This window comes from Melospiza melodia, chromosome 27 (assembly GCF_035770615.1).
Source record: "Melospiza melodia melodia isolate bMelMel2 chromosome 27, bMelMel2.pri, whole genome shotgun sequence".
NCBI classification, from domain to species: domain Eukaryota; kingdom Metazoa; phylum Chordata; class Aves; order Passeriformes; family Passerellidae; genus Melospiza; species Melospiza melodia.
Window position 1 is genome coordinate 7442440 of NC_086220.1, and position 27976 is coordinate 7470415.

The 27976-nt window shown below is 47.1% G+C and overlaps 1 protein-coding gene across 2 annotated transcripts; it reads right to left on the reverse strand.

The window, feature by feature from the left end:
- Positions 1-753: 753 nt before the first annotated feature.
- On the reverse strand, positions 754-27840 carry THRAP3 (thyroid hormone receptor associated protein 3). Of its 2 annotated transcripts, none has more exons than XM_063177525.1 (13): positions 27770-27840; positions 22940-22998; positions 18927-19009; positions 15127-15287; positions 10211-11116; positions 8089-8829; positions 7384-7556; positions 6827-6938; positions 6489-6573; positions 4025-4209; positions 3232-3424; positions 2511-2660; positions 754-2243 (listed from the first exon to the last, which is right to left on the reverse strand). In XM_063177525.1, exons 4-13 carry the CDS (start codon positions 15261-15263, stop codon positions 2022-2024), a joined length of 2904 nt encoding a protein of 967 aa, XP_063033595.1. In that variant the 5' UTR covers positions 15264-15287; positions 18927-19009; positions 22940-22998; positions 27770-27840; the 3' UTR covers positions 754-2021. The 2 variants fall into 2 exon arrangements, with proteins under 2 accessions (XP_063033595.1, XP_063033596.1); XM_063177526.1 differs by lacking the exon at positions 27770-27840 and adding an exon at positions 23377-23469.
- Between the last annotated feature and the right edge of the window lie 136 nt (positions 27841-27976).

Sequence of the window (27976 nt, forward strand, 5' to 3'; positions counted from 1 at the left end):
AGGCTCGGCCGGGTCCCACAGCGGCTCCGACACCCTCGGCTGCCGGGGAAGTGAAACCCAAACCGCGGAGGGGCCGAAAGCCACAGGCCGTGAGTGCAGGGGTGGCCACGCTGCAGCTGGCCCTGCGCAGGGCCTGAAGGGTCAGTGTGACACAGGGATCCCGGCTGCTCCTGGCCACTACCTGCTCCAGCAGACAGCCTGGATATTCCTTTGGGCCAAACTCGTTGGACCCAGCAATAGCAAGCTGGGGGCAGGGAGAGGGCTGGGAATCAACCATAGGGCAGAGAAGGATGGCAGAACGGAGGTTCCATTGCACTCCCAGGTGTGGCCACTCAGGCCAAGGAGCTGGGGACACTGGGCACTCATTTCCTCAGGCTGGCTCCAGGCTGAGAGTGAAGGGAAGCACCACCAGCACTGCCCCAACAGCTCTTGGCCAACACCGTTACCCACAGCAGCCAGCAAAGCTGAGCTCTCCCTTGGGATGGAGAAGCAGCTGCTGCTGGGCACAGGCAGGGCAGCACACGGGGCTGCAGCTGCCCAGCCCATGAGAGCTCCTGGTGGAAGGATGGAGCTGCTCCTGTGCACGGTGACACAACCCCTGCTGGCCAGGCTGTATCACCACTGTCCCCAGGCTGCCAAAACAGCAGCTGAATTATCTATTAGTGCATAAAACCCAACAGGGAGTTGCTCCCCTGTTGCTCCTTGGTCCTTTCAGGCTCCCACCCAGCAACTCAGGACACAAACCAAGCAGAGTTACACCTACGACTTATTTTATTGTATTTTATTTGCATAAACAAACTTCGGGGCTTTGCTAAACAGGAACTGTTCAGGTCAAAACAAACCAAACTCTAGCTGGTGTGTGGGGAACAGCACAGCAATCCTGGGGAGAGGGACAGGGGGAGCACGGGCACGGCTGTGCCTCCCCGCCCAGGCTCAGACCTGGCCGGGAACCCTCACAAACTGCTCCAGAATAAAGTAGAAGATAAAAAGAAATGCATCCTAAGGGCCGTCCTCAACCCCAGCTCAGGAGGAATCTGCTTTTTGGTTTTATAAAAAGATTAATAAAAAATATTGAAAAATTCTCATCTCCATTTATATTTTTCCCCAAGAAGAATTCGGAAGTTCCTTAGAAAACTGTGTCACCTTGGAAAGGGCACTCAGGTCACAACCAGCTGCAGGGAGGAGACACAAATGCTACAAAGCAGTTTGGGGTCCAGCACACACCAGGCCTAATAGTGAACACAAACAGTGGCCAGAAGTAGGGTGTAGATTTTTTTCTCTTTTAAACCATGCTAATTTTGTTAACTTCCAACATAAAAGGAAAACAATAATTTTTAAAAGGCCCTAAACTCAACTGTTACATTAAAAAAAGTTAAAAAAAAAAAAAAAAAAAAAGGTCATAGCAGTTTGGTCCCAACAAATGAACATTTAGATGTTTACTCACATGCTTCATTATTTTCTTATTTATAAGAACCAAAAATAGTTTCCAAAATTATCTCTGAATTGATGCTACTACGTATGTAAAGGCCTAAAATAAGCAGAATTTAGAAAATTGAATACACAATAGGGGAGGAAAATTTGAGCGGGCGAGTGAACCCCGACTATCACTGGGTCAAATTATAAAAGAGAAACAAAATGTCAGGACAGGTGAGGTCAGGTGGGCACAAACTAAAACCACATCGTCCTCAAAGCCTGTTACCAAAAAATAACCGACCATCCATAAGGTCACAGAGAAGGGAAAATCTGGGGTCTCACCCAGCGCTTGACCGTATCCAGTCCAGAAGGGAAGAGAAGTCTTTGGGAAGAGAAACTCCAGGAGCGGATCCGAGCGTAAATGATGGATCAGTCCCAGTCCGTGCTTGGGGAGGCTGAACTCTGGAAATGCAGTTAAACAACGTCGGGATGGTTTCCGAGCTGCTCTCCAGGGCTCTGCTCAGCACGTGGGGATCACCCTGACACCCCAGCACCAGCCTGACCCCTCCCCTCCCGCCGGGGCTCCCAGCACCGCGCGGGCCCCGCGGCTACTCGGCCGTCGTCTGCAGGGCGTCCTTCTCCTCCCGGTTCTCCATTCCGCTTTCGTCGTCTTCGATTTCTCCCTCTTCCCCACTGAACTTGTCATGAGCCCACTTGGGGCTGGTGCTGGACTTGCGGAACATGAAGCGGCCTCTTCCCCGGGGGAAGGCGCCACGGCCGCGGCCCCTGTTCACCCACTTGTCCGTGCCCTCGCCCTCGCGGTCGTCGTGCTGCACGGGAAGCCAAGGAGAGCAGGTGAGACAGGCTGGCACCGCCCTGCACCGCGCCTCTGCGACCGCCCTCGGGGCTCCACTTAACGGGAACCACTCTACAGGGAGCAGGAACGAGCTCTCCTTAGGCAGGAGCCGGCAGCTGCCCATGACGCGTCACCCGGAGCCTTACCTGCTGTGTCAGTGACAGCGGGTGCTTTTGGCTCTAAAGCACCTGAGCCCGGACACACCTGGAGCACACGGGTGTCTCAGCACCCAGGTACGTACCAAGTAGTATTTCTTGCTCTTAGGTGTGTACTCAGGGTCCCACTCCTCCTCTCTGCTGCGCTTCTGGAAGTCGTTGTTGCCGCCGCTGTTGCTGTTGTTGTTGCCTGAAAAGTTGCCTCTGCCCCATCCTCTCCCTCGAGCTCTGAATTGCTGCAACACAAACACAGAGGAGAAAAATAGAACAGCTGCAGAGGCAGAATCCTCCCACCCCAGCCAGCTTCCAGGGCTCCCAAGATACCCAACATCCCATCCAAAACACCTCTAAAACCCATCACTAAAGCAAGAAGACAGCTTTAGCATGGCCACATCACCTCCTGCACTCAAGATTTTGGGTTTTAGTTCATCTGATCACACAGCACATCACAGCTACATGAAGATCACCTGGGGGAATTTCCAGGGCAACCCCAAGCAGGTGAGACCCCTCTGCACACGGACTGCACACATGAGTGTGGCCAAACCCCAGTGGAAGCACAGTGTGTGCCCATCGGGCTGCTCAGCATCACTAATGCACAGAAGCTTCCAGGCTTTGTTCTGCTGGAGTTTGCTGCCCACAGCACATCCCCAGCAGCCTGGCTGATGCTCTAAACCTGGAGTGATTCCACTGGGGCTCATCACCCTGAGGGCTTCTCCTCCAGGGCAGCTTTAACTGAGAGCAACACACAACAGTCACTTCTGCCCACTTTGGGAGTCAACCCTCAGGGCACAGGTGGAGAACACTTACAAAGGTTCCTCTTGCTCTTCCTCTCTCATTTGGACCAGAGAATTCCTTAGTCCCAAGGCGGGACTTGTCAAAGCCTGTGGAGCTCTCCTCCCTCTCCTCAGTCTCCTCGGGATACTCCTCTGCTTTCACTGAGTGAGAGGACCACGATGACGACGAGCTGGACCTGGATCTCTCCCGCACCCGTCGGTGTTTCCTGTTCCAGTGATGGGAACGGAGGGAGTGGGACACAACAGCATTAGGCACTCAGCTGTGACCCATCAGATACAAAACCACTTCTTTATCACTCCCTTATCAATGCCATGGCTCTCCTTTTCCTACTACAAGAGGAAAAGCCATAGTAAGAGCTCAGGCTTTAACACAGGGCCCAAGACCTCTCCTGAAGGAACCTGTTGCTCCTTCCTAAGGTGTTTACACCATCTGCTCTCAACTTAGCATGCATACATGGAGTTTTAGTCAAATGGAAAATTAAGCTAATAGAAAAGGATTAAATGAACATCAAAGCCAAGTCATTTTAACATGGCTGTTTCTCTCTTGACACAACAGGAACAAGAAGGAAAAGTGACTCACCCATCCTGACACATGGAGCTTTCCCATCTACCTTTTACAATTATTTAGTGTTTCTGAGAGATACAATGATAGCGAGACCACACGCAGAGGGGTAGCTCAGGCCACTGGAGGAGTTATGTCACAGGGGCACAACTGTGTGCACAACTGTTGTACACGGTGTCGTCTCCAACCTGAGCAGCAGAGACACGAGAGGCACAAGCAAATGGCTACTGGGTTTCCTACATACTTTTTCTTTGAGCCTTTGTGACTTTTCTCCGTTTTCTCAGTTGATCTTTCCCTCGAGTGACTTGAATCTCTCGAGTCCACCGACTCCCTGGATTTATCGCGTTTAAGATCTCTTTCCTTATGTTTTTTACGGCGTTCAATATCAAGGCGCAGATCAACAGGGTCGTCCTTATATTTCCCTTCAGCCTACAAACGCAGAGGAGAGGGAGGGCAGAGTTGAACACAAGGTCTGCAGTGCCCCAGCTCAGCACCATTTACTTTGCTTTACTGACTGCACAGACTTCTGGAGAACTGGAGTTTAACTGAGCACTAATGAATATTCCACTTTAAGATGTCAAATAATGCACTATTAAAGTAAGTCTGTCTTTGTCAGAATTCAATTTTCCTACACTTAAAATCACTGATTTTTAAACTTTTAATCTCTTCTTTAAACAGCATTAAAATAAACAGTCTGGTAGAGGGGAGGGAGACATGGGAGCTGACATTTACTGTACACCACAGCCAGCAAGGATGTGAACAATTCAGGGATTCTATCCAGCTGTTTATGGACCACAAGGACAGTGTGGCAGAGCTCTCTGACAGCCCATGGGTGCACCTGAGGTCCTGCTGACAGTCTCACCTGGGCAGGAGCCAGAGGGATTTTAATCCCAGGTCTAAAAGTGATGCTCTGGGAGAAGCAAAAGCTCTTTGCTGCTTGGAGCTACCCAAGATTAGTGATCCAAGGGGCAGGAGGAGGCCAGTGAAAGGCAGCATCCAAGGGGTCTGGGAGAAGGCCAACTTCCCATGGATAGGGAGGCATTACTATGTCTGTCAGGAAGATTTACTGGGTGCAGATGCCACCTTCAGCTCCTTCCCCTGGGCTGGAGGGCACCGTGTGACAGGTGCCACAAAGTCCCACAGACACACTCTGTGCGTCTCCCACAGTCCTGCCAAGTCTGCCAAAGCAAGCTGGTGTCTCACAGAGCAAAAACCCACCAGCTGCATGAAAAATTAAAACTAAATTTACATTGCTAATTAAAAACAAACATAAAAGACACCTGGCAGTGCTTGCTTTGAGCTGTATTTAAATTGGTACTTCAAGAAGGGATTGGGAGTTTCTTTGGGAAAGGAGCAGTTGTTGTCTCTGCTCCTCGTTTGAGCCCTGTGGCACCTGGGTGAGATTCTGCTGTCTGCCCTAAGTGACAGTGGCTGTGGTTTGACAAAACTGGGCAGCAGGAAGCCTTACAGCACGTTGGTACCAACACCCAGCCTCAGCCATTGCTACTGCATTTACACAACACTCATCCTGGGAACTGTACAACTTGATATGCAACATACATCAAATTAATCGCCTTCAATTAAATACAAAAGGATTAGTAATTCTCTAGCTGTTAAATTTTTACTTACATGAGTTTCTAACCACTTTTTTGTTTAAATAAATATGTCAAATAACGCAGGAGTGAAAGCAGGCATTTTGTTTTGGTATTTTGCTCTTCTACTTTCCCCAGGCAAAGAGCTTTAATTTCTACTCTGAGAATAAAACTGCTCCCAACACGATGGATGACAGATAAGTGACAAAATCAGCAGCAGCTCCCTTATGTGGCACAGCAAACACCTATTTGGGTTTGGGAGGGCACGTCTGTTTCACGGAAGGCTGGCGAGCTGTTTGGAAACCACGTTTATAACACACTCTGCCAAGCTGATGCTCAGAGTTCAGGCCCATCAAATCCATCTCACCATCGTCCATGTCAAGCCACAAGTGTGTTTGGAAAAAATCGAAAACAAATATGAAACAAGTAAGGTTTCAGCAGGACTGGTTAAAATCTCTTCAATGTAAATATGTATGAAGGTGAATAAACAAAGGTTAAAATCTCAAACATTTTACGTTAAGCCTTTTTTATGATTGTTTACAGTGAGTGCAATGGCTTAACATTCATCTACTCAGCAAAGCTAAAACACTCAATCCCAAATGCTCTGGATCTAAGACAAGTGCTGAATGTTAAAGTAACAGCAATCAACAGAAATGGCACAGTCAGTTGTTAGAACAAAATTTATCAACTGCTTAATAGTGTATCTGCTTTAGCTCAGCATTTAGTTTTACTTTCCTCTTTTTGACATGCATGTCTTTGAAAACATGGTTGGCAAAATTGCACGTAACAATGGAGTTAATCATACTTACAAGCAGAAAAATATCACAAAAAGTCTCTTCTCTCATCATGGGCACTTGTTCCAAAAATCCTCTCTTTTTTCTCAAGCTCACCTCAATTGACTTTGGGGTCATTTACCATAGTCTAACCACTTCACAAAGGTTGTTGATACATTTTTAATAAAAATTAACCCTTTGTAGTTCATTTTTAGAATTATGCCCATCCTTAAAAGAAAAACACAAACTTAAGTAGAGAGTAATTTAAACAAAAACATCACTGTTAAGTTCATGCCCAATGCACTCATTTTGTTGAATTAAACTAATCAGAGTAACAGTTCACCTTGAAGCCAGGATCTCTGGAGCTTTTCGATTCCTCTTGAGAGAATCCATGTTTTCTAAAAGTACTGGGAGATATATCTATCCTCCTAAAGGAAAAGAAAAACCAACATAGATATAACCTTGCTCATAAGAAGAACCTGAAGATTTTAGATCAAATGTCCTTTAAAGCAGACCAGTATTTCCAAACGTATTTAAAACTCCCCCTATATTTTTCCTTTTTGTGGGTTTTTTTGGGTGAAGCTAGTTATACACTTGAATTATTCTGGAATCATTCCAGAGTTTAAGAAATGAAATCTGGAATACTTCTGCAATGTTAAGACAGTGTCCAATGGCACCAACCTGTGGATTTCAGGGCTCTTTTTGTTTTTAGCTGCATCTTGTTCCATTCCTTTCTTTAGATATTTGGTAAAGCGTTCGTTCAGCGTCATAGCTGAAGACCCAAAGTGATGCTCTGTCAGGGGTTGGAACAAACAATACCAAAATATTAGTGCCAGTTTTGTAAAAAGACAAAGCCCACCCATCCCACAGCCTGTGAAAACCCAGGTGCAGGTCAGTGAAGCACCGTGGGGATGAGCTCTAATACTGCTGACAAACTGCAGTTTCAATTTTTGGTGTTTCAGTGAAATGAACACAATTCCTTCAAGTGAGTCACAAACTCATCAGAACACAAAATTCTAAGTCTCAGACTCTGAATATTTCTCAGGCAATAACAAGAACAGCTTCTGCCTGTGCAGAGGAGTATTTATGTAAATAAAGATGATTGTGATCGTGCTGCTCCTCTCATCTCTGGAATATCTGCTGGACAACAACTGCAGGCATTTTGAGTGCACAAACCCCACTGATCAGGGCAAGGCAGGAGTGAACCTTCCCCAAGGACACACAGACTCCTGACTCACCTCTTACATGATGGACTATAGTCACTATGTGCTGAGCAAACAGTTCAGAAGGGCTGCGCTGCGACTGAGCCGACTGGATGTGATGGAAAATGGAGCGGAATTCCTGCTCCTTCTTGTTGCTGTGCACCAGATCCCTGCACAGCTTCCTCTCCTGGGCCAATATGCCACTGGGACTGCAAAAAGAAGAGCTCATGAAACAAAAAAAAAATGGGGTGAAGGAGAGGAATTTAAGGTGTTAATTCTTCAGGAGCTGGGAGGTCACTGATGGTTTATGTTGTTATCAGGGAGGCACCCACGAGTACTCAAAAACTCCTTTAAACATCCCTAAACACACTGCTCCAGGTTACTGTGATTAATTCAGGTCACTATTCTAATGCTGCATGGAGAATAAGAGTAGTAAAACATATGGCAGAGAATCAAATGGATTTAAGCAGCACAGTAGCTCCCCTGCACAACTCAGCTTCCCTCAGCCAGAAGCCACTGAGTACCTGACTCCATCTGGGGCTCTTCCCAGAGCCTGGTGCATCCCAAACTAATCTTACACAGCAACAGTCAGGAAAAAGTTAATCTCTAGCTCCCAAACCACAAACTGTGATGCAATATTGCTCAGCCTCCCTCACAGTTGGCAAGCACATGGGGATCTCAGGAAGAAAAACAGGAAAAAACATCACTACTGAGACTGCTCAACAGCTGGCAGATCCTTACCGTGCAAGATCCTCATCGAAGGAATCCATTCGAATATTGACCTGGGCCTCACGAGTAATGGAAAAGGAGGATTTGCCAGGAGTTAGCCCCTCTACTTTGGTGCCTGGCTTCTCCTTCACCTCAGATGCCTTCCTTGGTGGAGGGGAAGAGCTTTTTTCCTGGCTTGACTTGTAAGTGGTCACTCTAAAATTCTTTTCAGGTACAAAACCTCTGTGACCAGATTCATTTCTCTTGGATCCCGATCTGTCTTCTTTTTTGGATCTTTCAGAATAGCTTTCCTCCTCCATTTCATCAGGCTTCCTTTGCTTCTCTTTCCCAGGTGGCAGGAACACCACACCTTCCCATTTTCCTGACCTATCCTCCTCTTGACTTTTACTTGAAGTCGCTACGACTTTAGACATAAATTTGGGCTCATCATCAAATTCCGAATCTTTCCGGCCCTTTGCCTTGTCTTTCTTGTCCTGCTCATCTGTTTCATCTTTCCCATAATGACCTTCCTTGTGGAACTCTGGGACCTTGAGCTTGTCAAAGTCATCCCTGAACTTGTAGCGCTTGGGCGACTGGCTGCCGCGGTATCCCTTCTCCGAGTCAGCTTTCGATCCATATGAGTCAGATTTTGCCTTTCCATCTGTTGATCCCAACTCAGAGAAATTCCCTTTTTCTTTACTTTTTTCTTTCTCAGCATTTGTTACTTTCTGGTCTTTGTCTTTCCCATTCTCTGTCTTCTGCTCTTCCAGATACCTGATCATAAAGAGACATTACAGGAGGTTTCTTATTAGAGCTCAACGAGGTCAATTCTTCAGTTCAAAGAGTCAAAACTTCAGAGAACACCAAGTTATGCATGTACTGAAAGCTGCCTCTAGGCCCTAAAATAATTAAAATGTCAAGCAGATTACTCAGACTTTTGTTCTCACTAAATTCAGCAAATGTACAAGGAGATGGATATGCAGAACTGATGGAATGAGGCTCAAGGACAAATCAAACCCAGCTGACCCACAGATGCATTGGAAGGAAAAGAGGAACATCTTACCCACTCTGTTTATTTACTTACAAACCTGGTTCAGGAGAACAACACATCAAACCTTTCAAATTGGACTGTTCTGCTTTTAACAACACACTGGAAATAAAAGCCTCAAAAGCTACTTCAAATTTGGGATGCAAGTTTCATAGGTAAGCTAAATATTTCATGACAGACTGCAAACACAAATAAAAGCAAACAGGTTAACAGAGGAGAATATGCTGCTGGGAGAGATAAAACACTTCTGTTGAGAACAATTCAGCTGGTTTATAGCATCTGAACAGATTTAAAGCATTCACAAATCAAAACCCTGGCTCTGTGGGACAGCAGGAAAGCCCAAGGACACCCGCTCCATGCTTTGGAAAGCCCAAATAAAGAGTCACAGGAGTTTCTCCCTTTTTAAATTTCAAACATCCTTTATATAGAATCAGCTCAAACCATCTTTTAAAACAATAAAGACTTGAAAGCACTTGTGAATGGTGCTGTATCTTTTAAAATAAAGTGTCTCCTTTGGGCACAATCTGCAGTGCATTAATCTAGAGAATGATGGAAGCAGATGCCTTCTGCATGGAAGGCTGTCTTCATTTTAGAGATGTATTTGGTGCTTTAGTTTCTCATCCTACCCACACACAAAGGCATGAGCACTGCAGCTGCACCTGCCCCAGGCTGCTTGCAGCAGGATATGCAGTAGGATTTAATTAATTTCTTCTAATTTACAGTACCTAACAATTCCAGAAGGCAACACTAAAAATGTCTATAACCAACACATACATAACTGGGAAATGTGAGCTTCCAGCTGCCAAGAAACCTCCTTGGGCAATCTCCACTTCAAATGTTCATGGGCTATGAACATTTTTGCAGGGAATATATACAATCTTTAGAAGTATCCAAGTTGGAAAACCAATTCCAACTTCCTACAACTCTGGGCTGTGTTTTCTTCATAATTCAGAAAGGACTAGGCCCAGAGCTGGCAGTATACTGGCACAGCTTGTAGCTGGAGCCTGCCTCAGCCTCTTGCCCTGCTCATGGAGCATCCACACGTGCAGCTGGCTCCTCAAAAGCAACCCAACAAAATAACCCAGCACCACAAAACACATCACTTGCCTCTTGGAGAAGGCTCCTCCCCCGGGAGCCGTGCCCTCCTCCTTCGGAGCGGCACCATACAGCGAGCTGACGGGTGTGGGGCTTTTGCACACCGGGCTCTTTCTGCTGGGGCTCATCCCCGCCGAGCCGTGCTCGAAGGGGCTCTGGTGGGAGCCCCCCTGGAAGGAGCTGGAGCCGCTCTGGGCGGCAGAGCCCATCGGGGACGGGCTGGAGCGCGGCGGGCTCGGCTTCTGCACGGGGCTGGGCCGGGGCGAGCGCCGCCGCACCACCACCGACTGCAGCGGGCTCTTGAGGGCAGGGCTGCGCTCGCGGGGGCTCAGCTCCGACACCGAGCCCCGGGACGTGGAGCCCGTGCCATAGCTGCTGACATCTTGCCACGCTTTTGATCCCTCGGATGCTTTGGCGTCTTGAGCCCCCGCTCCTGAAAACTGCTGCTCCTTAGACTCGTCTCCTTGGTTATCTCCCGCGGCCTGCGACGCCCGGGCATCCTTGGAGGATGATTTCTTCTCCTTTCCAGATTTACGCTTGGAAGACTCAACCCGACTATGATTGGAGGACGAGCGGGAAGAGGAAGACCTCCTTGAGCGGTCTGAAGACGATTTATCAGAATTCCTGGAATGGCTCCTGGACCTTGGGGAAGGAGATCTCCTCTTGGGCGAGCGGGAGCGCGACCTCCCCCTGCGAGGGCTGTAGGCCTGGCGGTAGTTTTGCCAGTTGGATCTGTAATTGCCGTATCCTCCTCGGTTGTACTGGCCCCAGGGGTAAAACCCTCGGTTCCGCCCACGGAAATAATACGGCCTCCGGTAGCCTCTGTTATGGCCTCTGAAATCTCGGTTCTGATACACTCGTGGGTGGTTCCTTTCTCTGTTGTGAGATGGAGAATAGGATCTTGAACGAGACCTAGAACTGATAAAAAAAAAAAAAAAAGAATTATACAAATATTTTATGTTATAGTTTCTTTTCATAATTTATTTTTGGAGTTTGTTCTTCTGTCACAACTTTTTATTTGAAGACATATTTTAAAAAGACTTCAAAAAACTCATTTCTCAGCTTTTAAAAGAAAATCCTTTGGTTTACCCTTATCTGATTGAGGTATTACACTTTGCTGTGAACAAATTGCAGTGGAAATAACTTGTTCCTGTGATACTGTCAAATATTTGATTTCAGGATCACTGCAGACACCATGATAAGCAATGTTGCTCTCTATTTTGCTGGGATGAAAATGGCTGCTATCCAGCTTCAGAAAAAGTGACAGATCTCAATCATCCAGCCCTTTACAGCTCAAGGTCATGGTTATACCTCACCCACAAAGAAGTATATGTTATATAAACCATGCTACTGTTATTGCAGCAGACCCCAAATCTCCTTCTCTTGTCCCAACTTCAGATGCACTTTAAAATTCCAACAATCCAGATGAAACCTCACTTTTTAGGCAGGCAAGTTCAATAAATGGCTACACCCCAATAGCAGCAGGGCAGCAGTGGGGTGAAGGGCACGCTGCTCTATGGGTTTAAGCTCTCAGAGGTGCATCCCATGGCACCATCCTGTGGTTCCATCCCATGGCTCCATCCCCTGACACCATGACTCCATCCTGTGGCCCCATCCTATGGCTCCAACCCGTGGAATTCCGGGGCAGGGACAGCTCTGGGATACCTCTGCCAGGCACCACCAGGTGCCGCTGTGGACGTCCCTGCCCACATCCACAAAACCAGAATCCTGGAATGCACAAACCCTGGAAAAAATGCAGACTCCAGTGACTAACTGTCCCAGCAGCTTCTCCCGTTAAATTGCTGTGGTTGTGTAACTGTTTAAAGGTCCCGCTGTGGCTACAGGAAGGACTGGCCAAACTGGGAAGTTGAAATAGAAGAAAGATTTTTCCAAATGGAATTTTAGTAAATAACATTAATTGGAATGGTTTCCACAGCCCTTTCTGGCTCTGACACACACATTGGTCGTACTCCAATGGACATGAACTTCCTCACACAGATCTCAGTGCTGCTCCTCACCTCTCACACCCCAAACCCCCAGAACCAAAGGAGAACAACCTGCTGTTGGAATTCCTAAACAGTTAGCACACATGTGCAGTCAGAGATGAACTTTACTTCCATTTTCATTTCTTCCTCCTACCAAACAGGTCACAGTTTAGCAGGAAACTCTTATTCATACTCCAATCATTGCTAACAAACAGCTTAACGACCATTTTAACAGATTTTTCCATCCAAAAAACTTATCTGAGGCACTTCTTCATTCAAACAACAGCAGCCAGAAGGAAAAGCAAGAGAGGCAGGAGGCAAGAACCAGTTATAAGAAGTTCTAGTCCAAGGCATGAGGAACAGAGACGCTCAATTTTCAGACAATGCTGCATCTGTGATCAATTATCAACAAGGACCTGTTGTACAACGCTTCCAAAATCTGTTCTAGTGATTTACAGAGACTGCAGCAGGAAGATTTCACTCCAAAAGTTGCAGACTATTTACCAGAAATCTTTTTAGAAAAATACCGTAAAAGTTATGCAGTAAAAGAAGCACCAGAAGTGATAATTGCCCCAACTCTGCCAGCCCCCAGAAGTGTAGGCACTGCACTGCTCCAGGGCTCCCAGCATTTACAAGAAGTGAGAAGTCATAAAGAAAGCAGAACATATTAGGCAGACTCCAACACAGCACTGTAACTTAGGAGAAACAGAAACCTACCAAAAGAAGAATAAAACAATTTGTGGTGCATCCTGAAGTACACAGCATGGCCTTTTATGCTGAGATCCCACCAGACCTACCTTGGAGCACATCCCAAGGCCAGGCAGAGGGGCTGGGCTGGGCTGACCCCCTCCATTCAGACTCCTTTTGGTTTTTTTAAAAAAAGGAATTATTTATAAGGCAGAAGTAGCTTCAGCAGCAGCACAGAGGAAACAATCATGTTTGCACAAGGTGCCTTTTTCTCAACTGCCAAAGCTCCTTCACTGCTAGGAGATATTCCCAAATGAGCAAGGATCCTCCAGCATTCCAGCTTCCTTCTGCAAAGGGCTCGGTTGGACTCAAGTCTCCGCCTCTAATTTAGTTTTGTCATGTCCTTCTTTCTCCAACTGTACATTCATTAGAGCTTCTGTACTTGTAAAATCTCTAACTGGTAACACTTGCATGTGGTTCACAGCCCAGAGGATTTTCAGAGTACGTGTTATTCATATGAGTGAAAAGGCAGGAGAACACCATTACACCCCCTCCAACTGGAATGGCTTTGCCAGATGCAGAATGCTTAGCCAAGAGAAAAGGAAAAAAACAACATCCAGGGAAGACACAAGCCTGTAACTGGCCTGCTCAGAAGCAATTCAGGGAGACAGGAGCAACTATTACACATATTAATAATTTCTTAAAATTAACTGCAGCAAAATTATTTTTTATTCACTTTGTTCCTCCAGGAGGATCTTCCTTGTTACCTGGCTCCTGCATGCCAAGGGGAGGAGCAAGAATATATCAAGAATTGTTCCCACCTTTTGTGACCGTGTTCACAGGGGTTCTTGGATGAGGGAAGAGATGAGGATCTGACTCTGAGTTTCAGAAGGCTGATTTATTATTTTATTATATATTATATTAAAACTATGCTAAAAGAATAGAAGAAAGGATTTCATCAGAAGGCTGGCTAAGAATAGAAAAAGAAAGAATGATAACTAAGGTTTGTGGCTGGGACAGAGAGTCTGAACCAGCTGACTGTGATTGGCCATTAATTAGAAACAACCACATGAGACCAATCACAGCTGCACCTGTTGCATTCCACAGCAGCAGATAATCATTGTTTATATTTTGTTCTTGAGGCCTCTCAGCTTCTCAGGAGAAAAAATCCTAAAGAAAGGATTTTTCATAAAAGATGTCTGTGACACCTTTCACATCAGTGTCTAAAATTGATTTTAAAATTTGCTTGAATTCACTTTTCTGGAGCAGAAACACACATGATGACATCTACAAAGACCCCTCCAGTCTGGGATCCATTACATTAAAGCCTCCTTAAAAAAGCCAAAGTCTCAAAAGAAAGATCTTGAGTGTGTTGACAAACATCTTACTCTCCTATTTATTTATTTATTCACAATTTATTCTCCTAAGCGACTGAAACACCCCAACAGCACAGGTTGGCAGGAAGCAGCCTGACACACAACACACTATCTGTCCTGGGATCTCATCAGAGTCTTTCCCTGGAAAGGAGCTAAGTGAGAAACCACCTGCAAGGGAGGAAAAGCCCTGTTGCACTGTCCTAGGGTGACATTATGATGCTTGTATCCCCATTTGTGTGTTCTGTTCATGCTGGATATCATGTTCTGTGCCTTCCACACTGGCTCTGCAGAGCGAATGATTTGTTTTGGTTTTGCTTTCAGCCACTCTCCCACAGCTGGTGGGACACAGAGACAGGGCAGTACATGGTGCTGCTTCTGCTTTCTGCTTTGCTTTTCACTTTGCTCTTGCTTCTGCTTTGTTCCTGCTTTGCTCTCACTTTTTGCTCGTGTTCATTAGTTAGTTTAGCTAAGCAGTCCAAATTTTCCCTGGGCTGTTTCTCCTTTCCCTTTTTTGGACCTACTCGAACCTGCTCTGGGCTGGGACCTGGGAACACCGAGAGTTTGCACCTTGTGGCTGCAGCAGCTGCCCCCACACAGGAGGGACTGAGAACAGAGAGACCATCCCCAAGAGAGACTTTCTGAATTTGTCATCTTTGTCAGAGCGGTGACAGAGTGGTGTCACCTGCTATTGTTCATTCTGTGTGCTGGGGGTGCTGTGCCTGTTCAATAAACAGCTTCTTTCCACTTCTCTCCAAGGAATCCTTCCCAAACCAGTTGTGGGGAGGGGCCGTGTGGGTTTGCTTTCTGGAGGGGCCCCTTTGGAGATTCTCTCCCAAATTTGCCCTAACCCAGGACAGGCACCCTCTGGGTGCACACTCACCTCAGTCTGCGTTTCCTGGAGCGTGAGATGGAGCGGGACCGGGAGCGGGACTTGGAGAAGGAACGGGAGCGGGACCTCGAGCCCGACCTCGAGCGCGAGGAGCGCGAGCCAGACTTGGATTTGTTCGTTTTAGACATCTCTGCAGGCACCTGTCAGTGCACCTGAGGGAAACAGGGACATACAAGTATTTGAGAAATGAAGCATGTGGTTGATAGGAGAGGACAGGCAGCACCTGGCAGGCTGACAGACTCCAGGCACGTGGACCTTGATAAGGCTGGAAATAGGAATGTTTGAAGTGCCTGCTAGGAACAGATGAATGGTGCTGGGCTCAGAATAGAAGGTTTATTTCAGTCCAAAGAGGAAAACTGCAAAAAGAATAAAAGGTTCTGAACCCAGAGTAATCACAAATGAGAGTGTGATAGTTGAAAGCACCAAGTTAATGCAAACCTGGGAAGAGGCAGGGCCACAGTGCTGGCTGAGGCAAGGACACCTCTAGAGGCAAACTAGCCCATGGAGGTGAAAATTCCATGTAATTGCAGCCACATCCCTGTCTGTGCAGCCAGCTGCCACTGCTTTAAAGGACAGGGAAGAAAGAAAAAAGCTTACCATCAAAAACCCCACCCCATAAACTTTTATCTAAACTTTCAGAGGCAATCAAAAAAGAGTTGATACTCCAGCCCACAGGAATGTGACCCTATTTGCACAGCTCTGCTCAGGCTCAGTCCTGTCCTCTCTGCTGGTGCAGTTCCTGCAGCTGCTGTGATCAGTCACCAGTGTGGATCACCCAGCCAGGAGTTCTGCTGCAGCCAAAATAAATCAGATGTCCTTCCAAACAGATTACACTGTAGCACTAAATGACTCAAAATAGCTGTAATTATGAATTACCTGGGCTATTTTCAGGCATGTATCCAGGTAAAGGTTAGAAAGTTCCTTAGATGATGAATCAGGGAATAGTCTGACCACACAAATCTTTCAACTACACCCTCCCTGATCTGTTCTCCTTTACCAACGAGCAAAATTTGCATTAATTCAATAAATTATCAACAAACTTTCCACCTACAATGACTAATGAAAAAGAGCCAGAAATAAAAAGGAACTGTGTTAGCACAAACTTCATCTTTTTTTTACCCACTGTTTAAAAATAGAGACATTCAGGTACATAAACACAACTGATCAAGTGTGGCTGCTGCTGTTATACCCATTTTAAGGAAATTCCAGAGGACTGACTTGCAATGCCTCCACTTCCAGAGGCTCTCCAAAATTACATATATGGTTACTAAAGGCTTCAACTTCTGCCAGGGCACTTCTAGGAAAAACACAATGCCTGGGACAGGAGCAGCTGCTGGGAGAGTAGATGGGGGTTCATCATCAGAGCTGGGACTTTCTAGAAATGGGAAGTTGGCTTTTATTCTAAAAAATCATTTTTCATGCTCCTGTTCTTCCCTCTAACTACACTAAAGATGTTAGATCAATTCAACTGAATTATCTGAATATATTCCACATCAGAAAGCACACAGGAAAAATAATAAAATTGATGTTCCTGTTCTGTTAGGAAACAATAGATGTTGTTTTATTCCCTGTTGCCCCAGGAATGAAAATCAAAAGATATTGCTACTGAGAACTGAAGTTTGTTCTTGTGCTTGGCGATGTTTCAGAGAAAAAAAATGTGTGAAAGGATAATTTTTAAGTATTTCCTCTTAATTCACTGAATATGTCTGTTGAACCACTTCCTGCAACACTTCCTACTCTGTTGCTCACAACAATCCAACGCTGAGCACTGGAAACCAAAACATGGAAGAGGAGAAGAAAGAAATGGTAACAGGAACTACTGCAAGATACAGAAGATGTGGCACCAACTCTCAGGAAATCCCAAGAAGACCCCAAAATAGATTTTTAAATTACCACTTTGATCTGCTTAATAGTTTTTGCCTTTCACTTTGATCTACAGCACTTCCCAGCCAAACCACCCTGGTGTGTGCAACGTGTGCCAAACGCTCACGTCCTGGATTCTTTATCTCTGCCAACATTTTGAAGTTGATTCATTCCTAACATATGAACTAACTCCTACTAGGATAGAAACAGAGTTGCTATGCTCCAGCAGCACTTAAAAGGTTAAACAAACTGCACACTGGAGTCACATCAGCTCCGCTGAGTTAACTGCAGTTGTAAACTTACTGGGATACATTTAGTTTTAAGAATGACTGACTCAGATAAAATATGTTCAGCAAGATAACCTGCTCTGAAAGCATCTATTCTTATAAAAAGGATTTTATATTTTTTAAAATAAAGAGGTGAGTGAAGCAAAGAAAAGCTCTGAGAATAGCAGTGGCTGCTGACCTCCCATTTCCATTTTCCCCGGCCCACAGAGCTCCTGGGGATGCAGAGTGTCCTGAGCAGGGACTGCAAGCAGAAGCATTTGCACAGTGCTATGGGGACTCATCCTTAATCTGCCCAGCTACAGAACCCCCCAAAGAGCAGCTCCTCCTGCACCTGGGAAGGGACAAGGCTGCTGCTGCACATCTCCTCTCCCAGCAGGCAAGCCTGGCTACACTCATCTGGAAGGCATGTCCTGCTGGAAGCACTGCCAGGGATTCTCAACTTTTGTTTTTTTGGTTTGTTTCCTCTGCAGGACCCGTTCTAAGCTGTCCAGCAGATCTTCCCAACGAGTGTAGTGTCCCATCCAAAAACACCCTGGTTTTGGATGTCATCTGTGTGCTGAGTTTAGAAGCTCTGGTAAGGCACCATCCCCTGGGAAACAGACACCTGACAGCTTGTTCATCTGTCATAAAACCACATTGCATAGAGCAAACTTTGCTTTCTCCATTCCCAAACCCTCTGGGCAATCCAGCAGACCACTGATGGAAACAATAGAGGAGCAAATGCTCCCACTAAAGCACCACGATGGACTTTGCCCAGAAGGCAAACTATTGTCAGGAAACAGTGGCAGGAAAGTTAATGTTTTACCTCCTGACAGAGCCCAAAAGAGAAGCACAACTCTGCTCCACTCTGCAGCAATGAAAAAAAGGTCACCATTGAGAGTCCCTCACAGCTGGGCCCTTCCATGAGCTTCCACAGCTTTGGAATTTAAATGCTCACAATTGTTAAGGAAAACTTTTAATGCCACTGATGGAAATCACTGCAATGCTCAAGCAAAGGACAAAGCTGGAGGAGGGCACATGGCACAAAATGGGATTTTACACTTAGATCAGTGGGACATTTAATAATCTGGCCAGTTATGGTTTTTAAATTAAGAGGTGCCTGTAAGTGAAGCAAAGACAATCTCTGAGAATAGCAGCAGCTGCTGAGGTCCCATTTCCATCTTCCCCTGCCCATGGAGCTCCTGGAGATGCTGGAGGAGGGCACAAGGCACAATATGGGATTTAACACTTAGATCAGTGGGACATTTAATTATCTGGCCAGTTATGGTACATGGGGGAAGCAGTGCTCTTCTCCCAAAAATCACCAGGGCATAAATCCAGAGATGAATCAATACAGCATTAAAAAAACAAAAGTAGGTACTACTTTTTATAGGATACCCAGGAATTTTTCACTAAATTGTTCTACTTTACCCTTATATTTTGCAGTTACTTGGGAAGACAAGTCCAAACATTCCAAGACCCAAGGCTGATTTTTTTTCTTCTAAACCTGCTCCATATTTTTTGCACAACAACAATGAAAGCAGAATTTTACCATCAGTCTAACCTGCAGCATGCCCAGAAGAGAAGAGATATAAGAAGTCTACTACAAATCCCAAGACAGGCAGTTTTACCTCTTGTGAACATTTTATTTGCTGTGCCTACCTGCTTGAGCAGGCTCACACCTTGCACCCTTCTGTCAGATCTCACCGTCTCAGCTCTGTCAATTATGAAATCAAGAAGAAAACCTGAAATGAGAAGAAAATACACCTTTGTACATGCACTCCTGTGCTGCCACCAGAGGTGAACTGGCTGCCCTGCTCATCAGATCCCCAGTGTTTCAGGGAACACGCACACCACAGCTGACCAGGAATTTTTTCATGGACTTTTTTGGAAAATGTAGGTTTCAAAATGATCGTTGACGCTTCCAAAATTTTAAATCTTCTTCTTTCTTTGCTCCACCTCCCCTGCCCCATCCCACCTGCTGTGACACACATCTGTCAGTGCACCTGTACAGCCGTGCTGGAGTCATTTCTCTCAGCCCATTTGAATGGTCTTACTGGGCTCAGGACTAAGGATTTTGCCATATTGTTAAAGGAATCCACAAGCCAACAGAAACAATTCTTTTCCTGACAATTCATCCATCAGCATATCGCCGTCATCCAAGGGAGCCACCAGTCCACTGGGAGCTTTTCTGACAGGTCTACAGTTACATTTCAGAATCCTTCCATGCACTGCTGGAGGGGTGGAGGTTTTAGAAGAGAAAACAACAGTAAACACAACCTCAGAAATTACTCCATGTTATTAAACCTCTGAGCTAACAGCAAGAATGTCACTTACTCTGTGTTCAGCCATAAAACAGAGTTATTTAAAGGTATTAATTTCTTGTCCTTACTTCACTGAAAAAGTACAGTTTTCAAGTAGCCTTGAAACCTTTCTGTGAACTGGTGATTAAGTCCTGTTCTCACCCAAGAGGAAAGGTGGTGCTGCAAAGTTTAGTGATTTTTAAATATAAAGAACAACATGCCAAAGACCTTTTTTTATTATTTTTACTGTTGTCTTGTCCATCAGTCTAAATGTCCACAAAAAGAAATCTCAGCTTATATCTTACAAACATCTTTGACTTCCAGCCTTTCACAGTGGCAGAAAGAGTTTGTCATACCCATTATTTCTTTGTGACCCTTGGGCTCTGGGTTTTTTGTTTATTTCCCAAATATCATTGTTACCAGTGGTTTGCTACAATCCCACACACAGAGGTGTCATCCAGAGCAAAACCTGCATTCTCCTTTGGAGAAAAATAATATTCTTGTGTTTAGAGCACTACTACAGAAAAAGTAACCAAGTCAAGACACAACAGGCAGGAGTAGCAAACCCTTCTTCCAGATAGTGAAAGGAAATTGGGAAACGTGCTCAATGCTCTCTGCTGAAGTGGAAATCATAGCTCAGGAGTTTCTTATTCCAGAACACTGCAAAGAACATTTCCATGGGCCAAGTCATGGGTCAAACTGAGAACATTGCTGGTTGTCAAAAAGCCTTTTTCCAGGAATCTGCTCCCTGCTTCCAACTGGCCTGTGTTACTTTGTGACTCTTTCCATCCTCCACTCCTTTGTTCGAGGTCTTCCAGGCAGCAGGGGCTGGGATTCCAGCCCTGCCCAGGGCAGCCAGCTGGCACACTGCAGCTGAGCCCACTCCACCCCCAGGTGTCAGGCAGCATCCTGCACCACAGCTGGCCAGCCTGGACAGGGAATGCAGCATGCACCTCCCTGCCAGGGCAGCTGTTTGTGCTCACATCTGAGCATACACCCCAAAACACCTGGAAACAAGTGACATGGCTTGTGCACACGCCTCAGACACAAGCAGTATGGGGAAATTCATTACAGTGGTTTCCGTTTATCACACGGTGTTTGCAAACACTCAGCTCATAAATATTAAATGTTTTGTAAAAGCATTTGTAGGAAGCTCTCTGGAAGTGCTGGAGGAAAACAAAAATTTGCTTTTTGCTGGCCAGCATTTGAGTGAAGCTGTTGTGATTTATTTTGCTGTGAGGCCCAAAGCAAATGAGGTGGCACCTCATTAGAGAGCACATTTCTGCCCGAGCCTCTTGGCATCCATTTGGTGTCACCAGCACAGACATTCAGCTCAGGAGGAACAGCTGAACTGCTCCTTCATTTGCTCAACACCCCTCATTACCAGGAAAGAAAAAAAAATTAATTCTCCTTCTGCCAGCTCTACAATTCCTAATCCCAAGCCCCAAAACCCAAACAAGATTAGTTCATTCTGAAAAAAACTAATAATCCCACAAAATACCTTACAAAGTGTGCTCTGTATAATGAGGCAACAACAATCCCTGCAAAAATAAGCTTATAAAGAGTTGCAGCTCTCTCCATGTCCCTGAAGTGCAGCAGCAAGTGCAGAGAGCAGACTCATCTTTGTTAGTTCAGAACCCAACTCTTAAAACCTCACTTGCTACTGGATTCTTCCTTTTCTAGCTAATTTTTGGTGGAAGATGCTTTAAATATGTTCTTGATATCAATGGAAACCTTGAGGGGAAGGGTAGAACACAGTTCCTACAGCCAGGCAGGGAGGAGCAAATTAAAATGTTAATTATAATAAAATTTCATTGGGGGAACAAAAAGCAGAATGATTTCTCTTCCCAGATTCAATACCAATGTGTTTTCAGAAGATTGATAACACACATTAACCAAAGCTACAACTACATCTACAGACCTCCTCAGCAAAAAAATGTCCCAGACAACACTGCTGAAAAAAAATTACCAAAAACCTAACCACAAAACAGAGTGTTCTACTCTAACATGAGTTAAACATCCAAAATTATTCTGCCACAGCAAAAGAAACACAAATTTGTCAGCAGCAGTTTTAATTTCTCTCTGGTCTACGTGTTTTCAAAATTAAGATCTTCCTTCAAGCACATTTGGGGTTTCACACCATGAAACAAATCCCTAAAGAAGTTTAACCCTGAGCTCCAGCCCTGGGTTCAGATAATTAGAAGCAGTTTTTATGGAATGGTTGAAGAGTATTTACAGGTTCTTGTGGAAAGAACTGATTCTACAGATTGTAGTGCTGAACAATCCCATTTCCAATTAATCAATTAATTTGACCAGCTACAAACCCCAATCAGTGACTTTTTGAAACTGGCTATTTGAGAGACCCTGTTTTACAAATGTTTGAGCTTAAAAAGTCAGATGTTGTTATTCAGACAGTTTAGTGACAGGGAGCTCAAGGAAACAATCCAAGAAAAAGCTGATTAGAAATCTGGGTGTTTTTGTTACAGAAGTTGGGTGGCTGGAATTTCTGTTAAACACAGAAGAAAATATCCACAATTTTTTTTAAAAAAGGAAAAATCTATTTCATCAGCTTTTTCTGTCCAAATTTACAGAGCTTGGGAAAAGCAGAAAGATTCAGGATTTTCCCCAAATTGATGGCTTTGTCACAGCACAGCCCTGCTGCTCTGAGCAGCTTTGGATGCTGGGGGGCTGGGAATCCATGCCTGGGGTTCTACAACCCCCACAAGAAGCAAATAATGATCCAATTTACTCCCCTTAAGAAAACTGTTCACAAATCAGTTAACTGAAAGAATTCAAATTCGTGTCTAAGTGAGTTCTCAGCAAAGGGAGGATGAACTGCACCCTCCAGGACATTTCCATCCCCTCAGGTGTTTGCCAGCTGGAGCCACGCTGAAAAACGTGGAAGTTCTGCTTCCAAATAAACAGCAAGTAACAGCAAAACTGTTTGATTGTGGGATCTTTGGAATTTCTTCTGCAATACACAGTATAGTTACAGCCAAAAAATCTCCTGAGAAGTTACAACTCTCCACACATTTAACCTATGAAAATACAAACTCCAGCAAATGTCATTTATAAGCTGAAAAGAGAAAAACTACTCACATTCTCAAGCCAGCACTTCATTTATCTCTATCTTAATGGGAATCCCACTACCTCAGGGATTTCCATGACCTGGTATAACATTTGAAGTTCTTTATTTTTTTTTAATTGTGGTATTATTGTAAGGACAATGCACCAGACCAGGCCATCCCTACACTCTGACAGACTTCAAAACAGAAATGCCTGTCCAGAGGAATCCTGCACATATGGAATAAGTTTACATGAACAATTATTTGAACACTTATTTGAAAAATTTTCCATGCTGTGTTCACATACCTTGTACAAGTGTCCCATCAAATCTGCTTCTAAACACTGCTTCTTTAGAAGTGATTGACCTAAGTAAAAAAAAGGAAAATCAAATTTAAACCAAACCAGACACTGGCAAATCCTTTTATTTCAGCAGCACAGGAAAGGATTCTGATTTCAGCCATTCATCTCAGCACTGTTTCCCAGTAAAAGAAGGCCACCAAAATAACCTCATCTGATCAGACAGTGCATACACAGGTCTTAACTCAGGAACCCAACCTCACCCACAGCCCCACAGGAGCAATTCCTGTCATTATTTCAGGTGTAAATTACCGTGTACACCATGCCACCTGGTATCACATGTCCAGCCCCGTGTTAAGGCACAGGTTAGTTAGTTAACATCATTAATGCTCAGCCTCAGTGCCTGGAGGGCTGAACTCCAGCCTGACACCCCACAGCCCCATCACCTCCAGTGCTCCCACACTCCAGAGCAGCCACTCCTGGAGGGCTCCTGGCCCCGCTTTCACCCAGCCAAAGGCAGGAGCAGTGCCCAGCCCAGCCAGCTCCTCACCCTGCACTCCCAGCAGGGGCTCTCTGGCTTTGCACACCCACCTCACCCCGTAAATCATGGCAGGCTAAAAATGGCCGGGTGACGAGTGTGGGGGTGAAATTGTGAGCAGGGCATTGCTGAGGGATCGCTGGAGCCGCGAGCAGGGCTGTGCACAGGCTGCACTCACACACCACAGAGGCACAAGGTGTGACAGGAGCAAGGGCACGGACAGAAAACCCCTCCTTGGGTAGGAAACGACCCCCAGAGCAGCCAGCTGCCATCTCTGTGTGCCATTAGCTTCACTTTTTTTTTTTTTTAAGGCCCGGCAGCTTCCGGTTACCATGGAGGGAGGCAGCACAAACACCATTCCCAGCTGGCATGAAATGTGATCCCGTGATTTCACTATTCATAGCCCTGACATGATAAAGCTAAATTAAGCAGGAACTCTTCACTTCTCCAAGCTCCCAGCAGTGACTCCCTCAACGCTGAGGCTCTCCTAACACAGTTTCTGTGTCAGGAGGGGAAGGATGTTTCCTTTAGGGTAGCAGACTCCAGACCCACACACCCAGCCTGGCACCCAGAAACAAAATGGCACCGGCTCCTTCCAGGCATGATCTGAGCTGGCACCAGCAGGAACAAAGACCTGAGGAGCTGTTAGGGCCAAATTTAACTTCCTCATCCTGGGACTCACTACAGAATCTCACAGAGCAGTTTAAGCTTTGTTACCAGGCCTGTCCAGCACAGGCACCACCGCGTCCATGAACAGCTCAGGGGGCACTGGCACCAATGCCACACAGCCTGGCACCATCAGCTGCTGTAACTGCCACCATCCCTCCTTTCTCTTCCATGGCCTGAACTATGTGGCTAAATATCCTGCAATTCCTGCCTCACCCAAGAACTCCCTGTACTGTCACAATTCTGAGGAAGCCACACGACCCAAACCCCACATCCCTGCCCTGGCACAGCTCAGGATACTGTAAACTTTTCCAGAAACGGAGAGAAAGTTCAAGGGCTCCGTGGCTGCTCAAACAATTAAGGAGTTCCAACACGACAAACTGTCCTTCCACAAAGACAAAGCCAAGTGAGCTGAAAAATACTCAAACTTCTGCAAAACCACTCTATTCCTCCAGGGATACAACCTGGGAACATCATGGCCTTACAATGAAAAGCATCCTCAGGCTTATCCAGCCCAGCTCAGCACTCTCTGGGCCTCCCAAAGCAACATTTTTTTTGACAACAGAGAAAGTGGGAACAGGTAAACTAAATTTAGATCTGCTGATGTGCATGGATTGTCACTTACTCTGTGTTGGTGTTTTATAACCATTACATTTTTGTTTTCTAATAGCAACACCAATATCTGAAAGTGTTCACCAGCTTTCCTGCACCTCATGTGAGCCCACATGCCTGGCCTGCCCCAAATGATCATTTTCTTTAATACTTTACACACTTCCTGACTTAAATCAGCTGGAAAAAGCAGCAGACAGCTAAATTATATTATCATAACCCCATCAGCAGAATATCCTTTTTTTTTGTGTATTTTTTTTTACAATGCACATGACAAAGCTTTACTTCCATGAAAAAGAACTGGAAGTGGAGGTCGGGGCACTTGGCTGGCCCAAACCCCAGTGTCCATGGAAGCCTCTTCCCAGACAGCATTGCTGAGGCACTGACTGCAGAATTGTCTTCCAGAGACACAACTGACAGAGAGGCAGGGAATTGGGAAGGATGGAAAACAGCAGGAAGTCAGCAGGGTATAACCCAGCAGAGACAGAGGCAGACAAATAACAGGGGCAGGGATCCATGGCTGCTCCACCTGCTGCTGCTAACAAGGCTGGGGGAACACGTGGCTGCAGCCAGAGCACCACTGCTCTTTACAGCCAGTAAATCTCTTTACAGATTCATTTAGGTTGGAAAAAAACCCCCAAGATCATCAAGTCCAGCCTGTGACTGATCTCCACCTTGTCACTCACTGAGTGTCACATCCAGGTGTTCCTTGGACACTTCCAGGGATGGGGACTCCAAACCTCCCTGGGCAGCCCCTCCCTGCCAATGCCTGACCACCCTTTGCAATAACCTGACAGGTAAAAGGTTTCCTCTTTGGATCTCTGGACAAAAAACGATGTGAAAATGAGGTAAGGGGCAGCCCTGCACCTCCCTCATCCCACAGACAGGAGCCCAGAACTCTGCAACCCCCTGTGACCAGACTGCAGCATTTCCAAATCACTTGTGTGGAGCAGACACCAAGGCCCATCCACTGCAGCGCTGCCTCAGGAGCAGCATTCCCGGCCTTCAGCTGCCTAAGGACATTGCAGGAGAGGGCTCAAATCAAGTTCTTACTCGCCCTCCCCGTTCCTGCAAAGTTCTCAGCAAAGGGAGGATGAGCTGAGAAATGTCAGACAAAAATCACAGGGCCCTAGACCCTCCGGAGGATCCTATGACACAAAAACATACATTTGCAAAAGCTCTCTACACTAACTGTGCTGTTTTGTCCTCTCATCTGCTGTGAGATTGTGCAACCCATCACAAAGGTCACAAAGCCAGGCATTTCATCACTCCCTGCTGGGCACCTGTGAACTTCCAGGACACAGAACAACCACAGACACTCTAGAAGACACTGCTGTGTCCCAGCACTTGCTTTCCGTGCCTACACTGTCTCTCCTTTGGGAGCCAAAGCTCTGAAACACCTTTGGAGTGAGTGGAGCCAAGGCTGTGACACCCAATCCCTGGGAGCAGCTCTCCCAGCCCAGCACCCACCAAGGGCACAGCAAAGCCCCCCCGAAATGTCCCACACCATCAGCACTGACACAGCATCTGCCCTCGTTCCCCGTGAGAGGGAATTCCCAGGAGTCCTTCCAGAGAGGAGCTGGATGATTTAATGATACTCTCAGGAAAAGCAGCCTGAAAATGTCCATTTGCTGATGTGACCCTGTTGCTGCAGCAATAAAGGCTCTTCTCTTCCAGCGCCAGCTACCAGACAACCCAGACATGTTCCAAATGGTTTTACATTGTTCATTTCAAGCAGCAAATCTGTTATTGTGCCACAGCACCTGGCACATCACTGTACACATAAAAATCAAGGAGTCCCCCACCTCTGACAGGTCTTTAGAGGATGGTATTGCATACACCACACACACACAAATTCAGCTGCTCCTCCCAAGGCAGGGCACAGAGAATGGCTGCACACTGAAAGTGGGTTTGGAGTGAAGATTAGGGAGGGTGGTGAGGCCCTGGCACAGGTCACCCATGATCCCTGGAAGTGTCCAGGCTGGGATAAGGGTAGGTGTCCCTGCACATGGCAGGGGGTGGGACGGGATGAGCTTTATGGTCCATTCCAACCCAAACCGTGCCATGATTTGGTGATTCCATGGAGCACTGCTTACTCCACACTTACCACGTCACTCTCCACAGAAACACCCAGAACCCCATCCAGGAGGAAATACACTCACAATCACCTTGGGCATGCTTTGAAATGAATTTTTAGAACCCTCCACCACGCTCATTTTCCCAAAACACCACGAACTAGCAGAAAAACCCTTTATCAGCACACGGAAAACGAAGACTCAAGCTTCACACGTGTGTCTGAGCCACCGCAACGCCTCTTCTGCCACATCGCCTGAAGTTCAGCCAAACTTCCCGAGCAAGCAGGACGCAAAGGAGGCAGCGAGAGAGCGGCGACCCCGATCCCTCCCGGCGCACCGGGAAGCGGGCGGTGCCGAGCGCCGCACCGGGAGCCGCACACCGGCGGCGGCTGGGACAGGACACGGGGCGATGGCCGCGGCTCCCTCCAGGTACCGGGCCCCGGCAGCGCCTCCCGCGCCGCGGCAGCCCGCGGAGCCCCGGACACCGGGATGGGACCTCTGGAGGAGGGAACCTAAAGGGCGCGGCCCAGAGGCGCGGGCGGAGGACGAGGATCTCCGGGAATGGGACAGCGGAACGGGCTGCGAAAACCACGCCGGACCACGAGCGGCTCCGGGAAAGGGCCGGGCAGGCCCAACCGGCCCCGGGGCCGCGAGGAGGCGCCAAGGCCTGCCCGGGCCCAGGCCTACCACGAGGCGCCGCTGGGGCAGGGCCAGAGCGGTGCCGAGAGCCGCGAACGAGCCTCGCCCGGGGACATGCGGGGCCAGGACACCGGGAACGGGGGGGAGCAGCGCCGCGGTGAGGCCCAGCAGGGGCGGGAGGGGGGAGCGAGCAGAAGCCGGGCGAGGCGGCTGCGGAGGGCGCGGCGGGGAGGGATGGGTGAGGGGAGCTCGCGGTGGCGGCGGGCGGGGCGGAGCCGGACCCCGCGGACCCCCCGGTGCCCCTGCACTCACCGGCGCCGCTTCGCCGCGGCCCCTCCGCACCAGGCGCCCCCTCCGCCTCCGCCTCACGCACTTCCGGCCCGCGCGCGCGCTCTGCCCGCCCGCGGGGGCCGCCGGGAGCCGTAGTCCGGCCGGCACAGCGCGCCCCCAACCCGGCGGCTCCGCCGCACTACAGCTCCCGGCGGGCGTCGCGCGCGCCATTCCGCCACTTCCTCCTCC